Here is a 14,016-nt window from a genome sequence, read left to right on the forward strand (position 1 = left end):
CTCAAAATTCTCCAAGCGAGACTTCAACAGTATGTAAACCAAGAACTTCCAGATATTCAAGCTGGATTTAGAAAAGGGAGAGGAACCAGAGATCAAATTGCCAATATCCACTGGATCATCAAAAAAGCAAGAGAGTTCCAGAAAAACATCTACTTCTGCTTTATTGACTATGCCAAAGCCTTTGACTGTGTGGATCACAACAAACTGTGGAAAATTCTTAAAGAGGTGGGAATACCAGACCATCTGACCTGCCTCCTGAAAAATCTATATGCAGGTCAAGAAGCAACAGTTAGAACTGGACATGGAGCTGGACTAGTTCCAAATTGGGAAAGGAGTATATCAAGGCTGTATACTGTCACCTTGTTTATTTAACTTATATACAGAGTACAGATGTGAAATGCCAGGCTGGATGAAGCACAAGCTGGAATCAAGATTGCTGGGAGCAGTATCAATAACCTCAGATATGTAGATGATACATACCACTCTTATGGCAGAAAGTGAAAAGGAACTAAAGAGCCTCTTGATGAAAGTGAAAGAGGAGGGTGAAAAAGCTGGTTTAACACTCAACATTCAAAAAACTGAGATCATGGCATCTGGTCCCATCACTTCATGGGAAATAGATGAGCAAACAATGGAAAGAGTGACAGACTTTATTTTCTTGGGCTCCAAAATCACCTCAGATGGTGACTGCAACCATGAAATTAAAAGATGCTTGCTCCTTGGAAGAAAAGCTATGACCAACCTAGACAGTATATTAACAAGCAGAGACATCACTTTGCTGAGAAAGGTCGCATAATCAAAGCTATGGTTTTTCCAGTAGTCACATATGGATATGAGAATTGGACCATAAAGAAGGCTGCAATGTGTTGGTCACTCCATCATGTCTGACTCTTTGTGACTCCAAGGTCTGTAGCCCTCCAGGCTCCTCTGTCCATGGAGTTCTCCAGGCAAGATAACTGGAGTGGGTTGCCATTTCCTTCGTCATTGGATCTTCCTGGCCCAAGGATGGATCCCAAGCCTCCTTCATTGCAGGTAGATTCTTTACTGTCTGAACCACCAGCTGTGCTGTGCTCTGTGCTGAGTCTCTCAGTCATATCTGACTCTTTTCAATCCCATGGACTGTATAGTCTGCCAGGCTCCTCTGTCCATGGGGATTCTCCAGGCAAGAATATTGGAGTAGGTTGCCATGCCCTCCTCCAGAGGATCTTCCCAACCCATGGACCGAACCCAGGTCTCCCTCATTGCAGGCAAATTCTTTACCATCTGAACCACCAGGGAAGCCCCTGAACCACCAAGGAAGCCCTTGAAGAAGTCTGAGTGCCGAAGAATTGATGCTTTTGAACTGTGGTGCTGGAGAAGGCTCTTGAGAGTGCCTTGGACAGCAAGGAGATCCAACCAGTCAATCCTAAAGGATTCTGAATATTCATTGAATCCTGAATATTCATTGGAAGGGCTGATGCTGAACCTGAAGCTCCAATACTTCGGCCACCTGATGTGAAGAGCTGACTCACTGGAAAAGATCCTGATGCTGGGAAAGATGGAGGAGAAGGGGAGACAGAGGATAAGATGGTTGGATGGCATGATCAACTCAATGGACATGAGTTTGAGCAACTCTAGATGATGGAGGACAGGTGTGCTGCAGTCAATGGGGTCACAGAGTCAGAAATGACTAAGCCACTGAACAAAAGTATAAGCATCAGGAGATTAAGCTTCTGCCCCTGCCAGAGGGCATATAGAATGTCCTAGAGGGAAGGAGATAAGGAAACCAAGAAGAGGCAGTGGAGGAGGCATGAGGAGGAGACCCACACCCAGGAGAACCATCCCACCATCCTCCTACAAGTCACCAGTTCTGTCTTCCACTTGGCGTGACAGCACCAGAGCATTGTCACATTGTGCCTGTTGTCTTTGAAAATGAGATTAGCCCGTTAACCACTCCTCACTCTTATGGCTTTACTCCAGCTCCTCAGCTGAATATTCAAGGTTCTCCACCACAACCTGACCATGTCACCTTATATCTCCTACCATGGGTTTGTTCATTTTAAGCCATCCCACTTACGTGTTTTCTTCTAACTATGCCCCTGACTTGGGTCCTCTCCTCCCTCTCTACCTTTGTAAACCACTTAGGAATTGCACCCTCTTCCCCCACCCTTGTCCTTTTACATTCCTTCTGTCTGAACTTGTCTTCCTCATCACTTGTTAACTCTGAGAGTGAGGATTGCTAGCTGGGTCCACCTAGTAACTTTGGCACATTCTCTTCTTTTCTGAGCCTCAGTTTCCCCCTCTGTATACTAAGGGATTATTAAGGCTTCCCACACAGCTCAGTGGTAAAAGAATCTGCCAATGCAGGAGACACAGAAGACTTGGGTTTGATCCCTGGGTCAGGAAGATCCCCTAGAGAAGGGAATGGCAATGCCACTCCAGTGTTCTTGCCTTGAGAATCCCATGGACAGAGGAGCCTTGCAGGCTACAGTCCATAGGGATGACAAAGAGTCAGACACTACTGAGCAACTGAGCACACATACCCACATGACTTTCCAGTGGTTTCTATCGACTCCCACCCACATCACTGTGTGATCCAGACCCAGACAGATGTGACTCTAGGTCTTCTGCTAAGCAAATCAAACCATCACGGGAGTCTGATAGGAGTAGAGAGGGTGCAATGCAAACCCATCATTATTACTGGGGTCCAGCAAGGGCAATGTTCCCAGAATAGGGTGTCAACTAAGAAGTCAGGGACCATGGCTGGGTCCTCTATTTCTCCGGGGCCTGGCATGTGGTAGTTCCAGCTGAACATTGTCAGGTGAATGAATGAAAGCCAAAGACACCCTGTCTGGCCCCTTAGGTCTCCCAGCTTAGAGCTCACACCTCATATTGGGTCCTAGACTTTCACCAGCTTCTGTGCATTTTCCCTGCTCAAAGTGCCCACAGACTCTAGTTATACACTTATGGACATTATCTCTTAATCTTCATTACAACCTTTTTAGTATTTCTATTTATAGATCAGGAAAGTGAAGGTCAGAACGATAAAGTAACTTGTCCAAGGCTATGGAGCTGGGATGTGACTGAGCTGTGACTTCAGCCGAGCACCATATTTGCATTCTGCAAGAGGGAGCTAGAGATGAAATATGGGAGAGAGTTAGCCAGAGAAAAAGGAAAGACAGAACAGGAAAGTGAAGAGGAGAGAGGAAAGTTCCTGTCAATCCCAGGATGTAATGACTATATTTGTTTTCTATTGCCACATAACATATTACCACAGACTGTTGCTTAAAATAGCGTACACTTATTATCTCATAGTTTCCATAGGTCAGAAGTCCAGGCACAGTTTTGCTGGGTTCTCTTCTTCAGGGTTTTAGCAGGCTGCAATCCCAGAGTTGGCAGGGGCTATGGTCTCTCATCATAGGCTTAACTGGGGATGGATCTGCTTCCAGGTTCCTCAGGCTATTGACAGAATTCATATCGTATTGTTGTAGTACTGAAGTCCTGTTTTCTTCCTGTTGGCCAGGGGCCACTCTGAGCTCCTGGAGGCTGCCCTGTGGACCCTGCCACAGGACCGTATCCATGGGCCCACTAGTGTGTGCTAGTAATACAGTATTTTAAAATTTTACTTAGTTTTGGCTGCTCTGGTTCTTCCTGCACGCAGGCTTTCTCTAGTTGCCGCGAGCAGGGGCTACTCTCTAGTCGCCATGTGCAGGCTTCTCATGGCGCTGGCTCCTTGTTGCAGAGCTTGGGCTCTAGCGCACTCAGGCTTCAACAGTTGTGGCTCAAGGGTTTAAGGACTGGGCAGTAGTTGTGGTGAATTAGCTTAACTGCCCTGCAGTGTGTGAAATCTTCCTGGGTCAGGAAATGAACCCACGTCCTCTGCATTGGCAGGCAGATCCTTTACCAGTGGACCACCAGGGAAGTCCAGTACAGGGTCTTATATACATTATAAACTAATCACAGAGTGACATCTCATTGGCCCTGATTTGGCACATGAGGCCAGAGTGATGTACAAAGGCCAGATTGTAGGGAATCTTTTGGGTGGTAATAAGGATTTAGACTGAATTCTGATGAAAAGGGAAGCAAGAAGAATATGGTCAGATTTGGGTTAGAAAGATGACTTTGACCCAAATGAGGGAATGAATGTGGAAGGGGAAGGGGAGGCAAAACTGAGGACAGTGGGCCAGCTGGGGCATTCACGCAGTAGAAGGAAGAGCCCATCAGCTTAGTGGCTGCAGGAGGGCAGGGTGTGAGCTGCAAGGTCTGAGATCCAAGAGGTTGAATCGTCTGCCTCGGACACTGAGTAAACTTCAAGTGTCAGAAAAATGGAGGCAACAGGATGCCGGGAGCCGGTGAGGCATTCCACTCGTGACAAAGGTCATGAGGAAGGAGGCTCGGCATACGCAAAGGCGGGATCGAGCCTCAGGAGTCCCCCTGGATATTCTCGAGCATCTACCCCCAAAAAACCAGAGTCTGCCTACTTTATTGCTTTGTGCTCTCACCTCTGACTTTACTGGGGCCTGTCCCCCACCACCATCTCACTCTCTCTGTCCAAGAGCTAACTTACAGCTCCAATTAATAAAGTTCCTGGGCAACTAGGAGTGTTTAAATCCAAACCCCTCAGGTGGCTCTCTAACTCGCCTGACAAGTTTACCTGGATTCCTACAGCTATGCATACGATTGTTTACAGTCTCCCAGCCTCGAGAGGCACAGGAAGCTTAAGATATTCAAATAGCTTAGAGCCTCTCAGAGAGTTAGAAACTGTCAGAATAAAACTAGTAAAAGATTTCATTGATGAGCCAATGTTTGTTGCCAAGTTTTCACATCTCCTGAATTGTATCCTTGAATGTGTATTAATTAATATAGTTGCTATGTAGAAAAAATAAGTAGTGGCCTTGGTGTTAGTAACTTTAGACCCTTAAGGTAATAAATTCTTTCCTTTGTTGTAAACCCATTACACATCCGCCCTATAGGAATGCAATTTTATCTTCGGAAGATGGCACCAAACCTTAAAATAATTACTCTTAGAGAAAATAAGTCTTATGGTTGATAAGTCTTTGTCAAGAGCCATAAAATGTTAATAGGCCTTCTGGCCAGAAGATGATGTAAATCACCTAAACCATTTGTATACGATAAATTTGCAGGAAAGAAACCCCGGTTTTTGATAAGGATCAAAAACTGCTGACTTTGCATCCCCTATTATCCTCTATGTGTAACTTAGGGTATATAAGCCCCTGTTGAAAATAAAGCTACGGGCCTTGCTTACCAATGCTTGGTCTCCCCATGTCATTTTTCTCCTTGACCTCCAGCTGAGTCTCCATCTGGAGCGCGGATATCCTCTGCGACCATTTATTTGCCTGGGCTTCTAAGACCCACTTGAGAAGGTGTCTAAGGTGGGGCACCTTCCGCTATTCGAGAGGGCGCCTGCGGCCTCCGTGGTCAGAGCTAACCTCGTGTCACGGGTTATATTGATTTTCCGCGTAAACCAAGCTACTCAGCTTCTTTTCTCCACTGAATTTTCCTACTGAGCTATCCTCATTCTATTACTCTTTACATCTCTAATTAACATTTGAATAAGCCGTCTCCCCTTCGAATACCCTGGATCAGCCGGGGCTGGACCCCGGCAACAGGAGAGACCTCCGAGTTGATATGTCATTCACTCACCAAAGGAGCAGAAGAATGATCATTTTTTGACATGTTGGTCTAGATGTCAAGTGAGCAGCAGGATTTTCAGGCTTGGAGCTCAGAGGAGAGCAGGCTGGGTGTGCGGGGAAGTCCTGCGTGTACAGGAGCCAAGCACACGGGAAGCGGGAAGGAGAAGGGGCAGACAAGCAAGCGCAGCCCTCCTGACTCCTGTCACACCTCACGGGGCTCTCCCTTTCCTCTGAACTCCAGTTCTGGAAGACACTAAAAGGTGCCCCCCTCCCCCCGCCAAGAAATATGCTACATTGGCATAGGGATAATCTTGAGCTAAAGCCGCTTGAAATAAATAGCAGATGCAAGAAGGGCATTTCTTACTGAAAACAGAAGATAAGAACTCCTGTTTGAAAAATGCCCTTCCTGAAACTGGAGATTAAAAAAAATATTCTTCAACAGGGAGTTGAAGCCAAGAGAATCCTGTACAGACAAGTGTGTTGAAACAGACAAGTATGGACAACTGTGTAGAAACAGGCCTTATCTTCCTGTAGCCTCCCACACAGTTAACTTTGCCACAGTTGCTGCTCTTCCTACTGTAAAAGCGTGTTGTGTTGTGTCGTCAACACAGTTGTGTCCGTCTCTTTTGACCCCGTGGACTGCAGCACACCAGGCCTCCCTGTCCCTCACTGTCTCCCAGAGTTTGCCCAAGTTCATATTCATTATATGGATGATGCCATCTGGCCATCTCATCCTTGATGCCCTCTTCTCCTTCTGCCCTCGATCTTTCCCAGCATCAGGGACTTTTCCAAAGAGTCGGCTGTTCACATCAGGTGACCGTAATACAGAGCTTCAGCTTCAGCATCAGTCCTTCCAATGAGTATTCAGGGTTGATTTCCCTTAAGATTGACTGGTTTGATCTCCTTGCTGTCCAAGGGACTGTCAGGAGTCTTCTCCAGCACCACAGTTCGAAGGTGTTTGGCACAGTCTTTGGCACTCTGCCTTCTTTGTGGTCCACTGTAAAGACACTAAAAGGTGTGTCTTTTACACTCTCACAAGCATCCATGACCACTGGGAAGACCACAGCCTGGACTATACAGACCTTCGTCAGCAGAGTAATGTCTCTTCAACACGCTGCCTAGGTTTGTCATAGCATGTGGACCTACCATTTCTAGGGGTCTTCATTTCCTTTTGAGGAGTCCTGTGTTACATAAAACTTGAACAAATTCGTATGCTTTTCTCCTGTTAATCTGTTTTATGTTGGTTTAATTCTCAGGTGCAGCCAAAAAACATTAAAGGCCCAGCAATATAAACCCTATAGTACCCGCTCTGCTGCACTCAGGGCCCTCATCTGTGCCACTCCCTCTCTGAAATAGGCTTTTCCCCACCAACACACACACACACTTTTGTCTGGCTAACTCCTATTTATTCCTCAGCTCTCAGCTGAAAGGTCACTTCTTCCCCCAGGAGGTCACTGCTGATCTTCTACATTAGGGCTCCCCTCTGCCCACTCTAAACCCCTATCCTCCTGTCTTTTTTTCCCCCATGTACTCGTCACAAATAGTAATTACTTGTTGAGTGTCGATCTCCTCTGTTAGACTTTTAGGATCTAAGAGGACAGGGACTGAGTCTGCTCTAGTCTCTGACATCAGTGTTTAGTACAGAGGCCAGCGTGTGTTAAATACATAACTGTACAAACGACTGAATAAAGAGATCTTGGATTGACCTTTCCGGAACTTCAACTACTTTGCAAACTATTATATACAGAATGGATAAACAAGGTCCTACTGTATAACATAGGGAACTATATTCAATATCTTGTGACAAATCATAATGGAAAAGAATAGGAAAAGGAATATATATGTATATAGCTGAATCACTTTGCTGTACAATAGACATTAACACATTCGATAAAATATTTTTCAAATGGAGTAGTCTCTTACATGTAGTATTTTTCACACTTCCCCTCACTCTGAAAATGACATTTTTTTACCTATTTCCACCTTGCTCAAATGCTACCATTTATGAACTACCATTTATAATCCTATAGTACTTTATGTATTTATTTTACTTATGACCTCATATTATCATTTACTTATATTAGGCTATAAGCACTAATACAACAATCCCTTGAAGACAGGGATTGGTACATATCCTTGTAACTCCCACAATTTATTATACATCAAAGTTGTTTGCTAGATATTCAGGTTTGTTTTTTTTTTAATAACCAACACTTGGTTTTTATTTTTCGTCTTCTTAGTTTTAGTCATTGTATTTGGTGTACAGCCATATCTAGGCTTTTTTTAAACTCTCATTTATTTGAGACTAATAAAATTAAATATCTTTTCATGTGCTTAGTGGTTATTTGTATATCTTCTTTTGTGTGGTTATCTTTTGTTAAGAAGTGGTTTTTTAATCAAAATACAATTGACATATTAGTTTCAGATGTTCAGTTCAGTCGCTCAGTCATGTCTGACTCTTTGCGACCCCATGCACTGCAGCACGCCAGCTTTCCCTGTCCATCACCAACTCCTGCAGCTTGCTCAAACTCACGTCCATCCAGTCAGTGATACCATCCAACTATCTCATCCTCCCTTTTCTCTTTCTCCTCCCGCCTTCAATCTTTCCCAGCATCAGGGTCTTTTCCAGTGAGTTAGCTCTTCACATCAGGCTCAGCTTCAGCATCAGCCCTTCCAATGAATATTCAGCACTGATTTCCTTTAGGATTGACTGGTTGGATCTTGCAGTCCAAGGGACTCTCAAGAGTCTTCTCCAACACCACAGTTCAAAAGCATCAATTCTTCAGCACTCAGCTTTCTTTATGGTCCAACTCTCACATCCATACATGACTACTGGAAAAACCATAGCTTTGACTAGATGGATCTTTGTCGGCAAAGTAATGTCTCTGCTTTTTAATAATGCTGTCTAGGCTGGTCAAAGCTTTTCTTCCAAGGAGCAAGCATCTTTTAATTTCATGGCTGCAGTCACCATCTGCAATGATTTTGGAGCCCAAGAAAATAACATCTGTCACTGTTTCGTTTCCCCATCTATTTGTCAAGAAGTGATGAGGCCAGATGCCATGATCTTCATTTTCAGAATGTTGAGTTTTAAGCCACGTTTTTCACTCTTCTCTTTCACTTTCATCAAGAGGCTCTTTAGTTCTTTGCTTTCTGCCATAAGGATGCTGTCATCTGTGTATTCGAGGTTTATTGTTATTTCTCCTGGCAATCTTGATTCCAGCTTGTGCTTCATCTAGCCCAGCATTTCTCATGATGTACTCTGCATATAAGTTAAATAAGCAGGGAAACAATATACAGCCTTGACATACTCCTTTCCTGATTTAGAACCAGTCTGTTGTTCCTGTCCAGTTTTAACTGTTGTTTCTTGACCTACATGTACATTTCTCAGGAGGCAGGTAAGGTGGTCTGGAATTCCTACCACTGTTAAGAATTTTCCACAGTTTGTTGTGATCCACACAGTCAAAGGCTTTGGTGTAGTCAATAAAGCAGAAATAGATGTTTTTCTGGAACTCTCTTGCTTTTTTGGTGATCCAATGGATGTTGGCAATTTGATCTCTGCTTCCTCTGCCTTTTCTAAATCCAGCTTGAACATCTGGTAGTTTATAGTTCAGGTACTGTTGAAGCCTGGCTTGGAGAATTTTGAGCATTACTTTACTAGCATGTGAGATGAGTGCAATTGTGCAGTAGTTTGAACATTCTTTGGCATTGGCTTTCTTTAGGATTGGGATGAAAACTGATCTTTTCCAGTCCTGTGGCCACTGCTGAGTTTTCCAAATGTGCTGGCATATTGAGTGCAGCACTTTCACAGCATCATCTTTCAGGATTTGAAATAGGTCAACTGGAATTCCATCACCTCCACTAGCTTTGTTCATAGTGATGCTTCCTAAGGCCCACTTGACTTCACATTCCAGGATGTCTGGCTCTAGGTGGGTGATCACACCATTGTGGTTATGTAGGGTCTTCTGTGTATTCTTGCAGCCTCTTCTTAATATCTTCTGCTTCTGTCAGGTCCATAGCATTTCTGTCCTTTATTGTGCCCATTTTGCATGAAATCTTCCCCTGGTATCTCTAATTTTCTTAAAGAGATCTCTAGTCTTTCCCATTCTACTGTTTTCCTCTATTTCTTTGCACTGATTGCTGAGGAAGGCTTTCTTATCTCTCCTTGCTATTCTTTGGAATGCTGCATTCAAATGGGTCTATCTTTCCTTTTCTCCTTTGCCTTGAGCTTCTCTTCTTTTTCAGCTATTTGTAAGGCCTCATCAGACAACCATTTTGCCTTTTTGCATTTCTTTTTCTTGGGGATGGTCTTTATCACTGCCTCCCTATACAGTGTCACGAACCTCCATCCATAGTTCTTCAGGCACTCTATCAAATCTAATCCTTTGAATCTAATTTTCACTTCCACTGTATAATGGGTAAGGGATTTGATTTAGGTCATACCTGAATGGTCTAGTGGTTTTCCCTACTTTCTTCAATTTAAGTCTGAATTTTGCAGTAAGTTCATGATCTGAGCCACAGTCAGCTCCTGGTCTTGTTTTTGCTGGCTGTATAGAGCTGCTCCATCTGGCTGCAAAGAATATTAATCAATCTGATTTCAGAATTGACCATCTGCTGATGTCCATTTGTAGAGTCTTCTCTTGTGTTGTTGGAAGAGGGTGTTTGTTATGACCAGTGTGTTCTCTTGGCAAAACTCTGTTAGCCTTTGCTTTGTTTCATTTGTTTCACATGTACAACGTAACAGTTCAGTATTTGTATATATTGTGGAGTAATCCCCACAGTAAATGTAGTTAAGATCCATCACCACCCACTTACACATTTTTGTGTGAGTGAGGGGAACTTATAAGATGTACAGTTTTAGCAACTTTCAAATATTCTTAACTCTAGTCACCATGATGTACATTATATCCCCAAGACTTATTTATTACAGATATATGTTGAATAAATGATTTAAGAATTTTTAAATTAGGTAGAAGAAAACCTAGAAAAGAAGTGCAGGGGATCATCTGAGACGTAGGAAGGCCAGGAAAATGTGGAGCCACAGGCAGGTACATGTTGTTATGCGTTTGTCAAAACCCATAGCATATGCAACACCGAGAGTAAACCCCAATGTAAACATGAAAGCTGGGTGATAATGACATATGCATAGAAGTTAATCTTGGTAACAAATGTCCCACTCTGGTGGGAGGCTACACATGTGCATTGGGCAGAGGATTTATGGGAACTTCTGCACTTTCTCAGTCATGTCCGACTCTTTTCAATCCCATGAACTGTAGCCTGCCAGGCTCCTCTGTCCATGGAATTCTCCAGGCAATAATACTGGAGTGGGTTGCCACTTCCTTCTTCAGAAAATCTTCCAAACCCAGGGATTGAACCCGGGTCTTCTGCATTGCAGGCATATTCTTTACCCTCTGAACCATCAGGGAAGCACTTTCTACTCCATTTTGCTGTAAACCTAAAATTGTTCTGAAAAAAAAAACCTGTCCACTAAAAAAAAAAAAAAAAAGGCCGAGCAGAAAATGTTCAAGGAGGAGCAGGTGTTTGGTCAGGAGAGTTAATTGTTGCTGAGCCTGGGACAAGGATGGAAATATGTCCCTCGGTTAGTGATGTGATTACACTGGTTACACTGGTCTCACTTAGGTGAGAGCAGTTTCTGCCAAGTGATGGGGTGGGAGCTAGACTGGAGAAGACTTAAGAGAATGGAAGGCAAGAAAATTTTTAACTGAAAATGGAAAAGCCTTTCAAGAAGTTTCACTGGTGCTCATGAAAGAATATCACATGAGTAGGGCAAAGGATATTCTCTTGCCAAAGAGGACAGAATGTGAATGTGCTCAAGCCTCTGGATTAGCTGCTAAATTCCTATGACAGAGGCGTCTGCTCGCTTGTCCTATGAGTGTGCAATCAGTAAATTCCATGCTGCAGGAAATCTTACAGGTCAAATGCCCCACGTTCTTTTTTTCTCTTTGGCTGTGCCAGTCTTAGTTGCAGTATTTGTGATCTTAGTTGCAGCACGTGGGATCTAGTTCCCTGACCAGGGATTGAACACAGGCTTCCTGCATTAAGGGAGTCTTAGCCACTGGACCATCAGGGAAGTCCCGCCTCAAGTTCTTTAATAAATATCTTTGAGCAAAAGACAGGGCTAGAAGCAGAAGCTGAGGGTTTTTAACAAGCTTTTAAGAGTTTTCTTTTTTTTTTTAATTAGCAAGTCTGAACTATAATGTCTAGAGAAGAATATTTTTGTGATAAAATTGTTAAAAAATGCAGGAAAGTCATCACCATAAAAAGTCAGGAGGAAAAAGAAAGTCATGAGAGTTGTTACTTTTAAGGGGTAGGTGGGAGCAGTGAATGAGTCAGGGCACACGAGATTTCTGGGTGGTGGTGTTATCATAACTCATTCAGCTCGAGAGGAAGAAGTCTGGCTGTAGAGAAAAGAATCACATGGAGAGAGATACATGAAATTGAAGAAGGGTTGTGTAGGTGTGTGTGTGGGTCTCACAATGGCAGAAGCAGGCAGGAATCACTGGGGCAGTCATTCTCGTCCCTCTCCCCATGGTGCTCCGAAGTTCTCAAGCCCTTCCACTTCTGTGAGGCAGAAAGGGCAAGGGTTATTCTCCCGATTTTATGGGTGGAAAAACTGAGGCCTGAGTGTGTGTGACTTGCCCCAGGTCACACTGCTCATCAAGGGTAGAGGCTGCCCAGATCCCAGGCCCCAGCCCAGGAGTGAGCAGGGCAGCTGGCTCACCCAACGCTGCCCTGTCCCCTGCAGGAATTGCTGAGATTCTGATGAACAGACCCAGTGCCCGCAATGCCCTGGGGAATGTCTTCGTCAGTCAGGTGAGTAAGGGCGGGCACCAGGGTGGGAGGGGCTGAGCTGGGAGGTATCTGATCTGGTCTCCTCTGCAGCTACTGGAAGCTCTGGCCCAGCTTCGGGAGGACCGTCAAGTGCGTGTCCTGATCTTCAGGAGTGGAGTGAAGGGTGTGTTCTGCGCAGGTGGGTTTCCTTCCTTGCCCCCAACCCGGGGCTCAGCAGGGCTCCCACCAGCCTGCATTTAGGGAACAGTTAGGTTGTTTTAGCACAGGACTCGGGCTTCCCAGGTTGCCCTAGTGGTAAAGAACCCACTTGGGGATACAGGAGACACTGGTTTGATCCCTGGGACGGGAAGATTCCCTGTGGAAGGAAATGGCAACCCACTCCGGTCTTCTTGCCTGGAGAATCCCCATGGACAGAGGAGCCTGGCGGGCTACAGTCCATGAGGGTGCCAAGAGTTGGACATGACTGAAGCGACTTAGCACACAGCACAGGACTCATTCCCATTTAAAGATATGCACTCAGAGGTGAAACTCCTTGCTTAGAGCAACACAGCCAGTGAGAATTCGGTTAGAACTTGACCTTTCTGACCCCCAAATCCCTGTTCTTTCTGTTCTGACACTGCATTGAGGAAATGAGAAAACGGAGTCCAACGACACTCACCAGGTCCGTGGCCAAGATAGGACTGACTTACTGCCCCTTTGCCCACTACAAGATTTCAGTCCCTGTCAACGAAACTCTTCCATGTCTCTGCACCATTTGGTCCTCACAACAGGGCAAGCACCACGCACTTCCTTTCAAAGATGAGAAATGCTGCATCCCAGGCCCACTACAAGAAGCAAGCGAATGAGAGTTGAGCTAAGAACTGACTCTGGGGTGGCTCTGGAGGGGACACCGGGGAGACAGGAAAAGGCTGCGGAGGGCGAGGGTGGGAAGCGAGTGATTCTTAGGCAGTTTCAAGGGCATGTGGCTCAGTCCCCAGGCCTCAACTGTCAGGATCCCGGTGAGCAGCCTGGGGCGGGAGGTGGCAAGGGAAGTATGCGGACCGGTCTGCCTGACCCCACTGCCCTGATCGAGGCCCTCCTCCTACTCCGGCCTCTTCCTTTGGCTCCCCCATGGTCTGACGTCTTCTATCACGGTCACTTCATGACTGTTAGCCCCGCTCCTCACCCCTCCAGCGAAGGACAGGAAAGCAGGGGGCGTGCAGGAGGTCTGAATCTGCCCCTGATTTGCTCTGGAATCCTGGGCTAGTCCCTGTCTCTCTCTGCGCCTCAGTTTCCCCATCTGTCACTGAGGGGCTAGGAGTAATCAGACTCTCAAGGGCTCTCCCAACTGACTTTCCCATAATCTAGGACTTGCAGAGAGTACGTTCACCCCCTACTCATGACTCAGGCTCCGGCTGTCTGGCCTTCAGTGAACCTCCACTGTCACTACTCTCACCAAGGACCCTGCCCCCCCCATGCCACTGTCCCTGCACTCACTCCTCAACCAAGCCCTTCTTTTAAAAAATAATTATACCTGCTGTATGCCAATTATTTCTCAATAAAACAGGAAAAAATAATAAATTTTTATTTTATT

General features: G+C 45.1%; 1 protein-coding gene across 8 annotated transcripts in view; it reads left to right on the plus strand.

Moving 5' to 3' along the window:
* The window catches only part of LOC109556286 (enoyl-CoA hydratase domain-containing protein 2, mitochondrial), a 29,846-nt gene that overhangs the window by 3,731 nt on the left and 12,099 nt on the right, over positions 1-14,016 (plus strand). For 7 of the 8 annotated variants that reach the window (XM_070786530.1, XM_019957462.2, XM_070786529.1 and 4 more), the window contains exons 2-3: positions 12,397-12,464; positions 12,534-12,621. The exons of the other annotated variant lie outside the window; for it this stretch is intronic. In XM_070786530.1, coding sequence (XP_070642631.1) covers positions 12,397-12,464; positions 12,534-12,621 — 156 coding nt within the window. The remainder of the gene's footprint in view (positions 1-12,396; positions 12,465-12,533; positions 12,622-14,016) is intronic. 8 annotated transcript variants of the gene reach the window in all.

Source organism: Bos indicus, chromosome 3 (assembly GCF_029378745.1).
Source record: "Bos indicus isolate NIAB-ARS_2022 breed Sahiwal x Tharparkar chromosome 3, NIAB-ARS_B.indTharparkar_mat_pri_1.0, whole genome shotgun sequence".
NCBI classification, from domain to species: Eukaryota; Metazoa; Chordata; class Mammalia; order Artiodactyla; family Bovidae; genus Bos; species Bos indicus.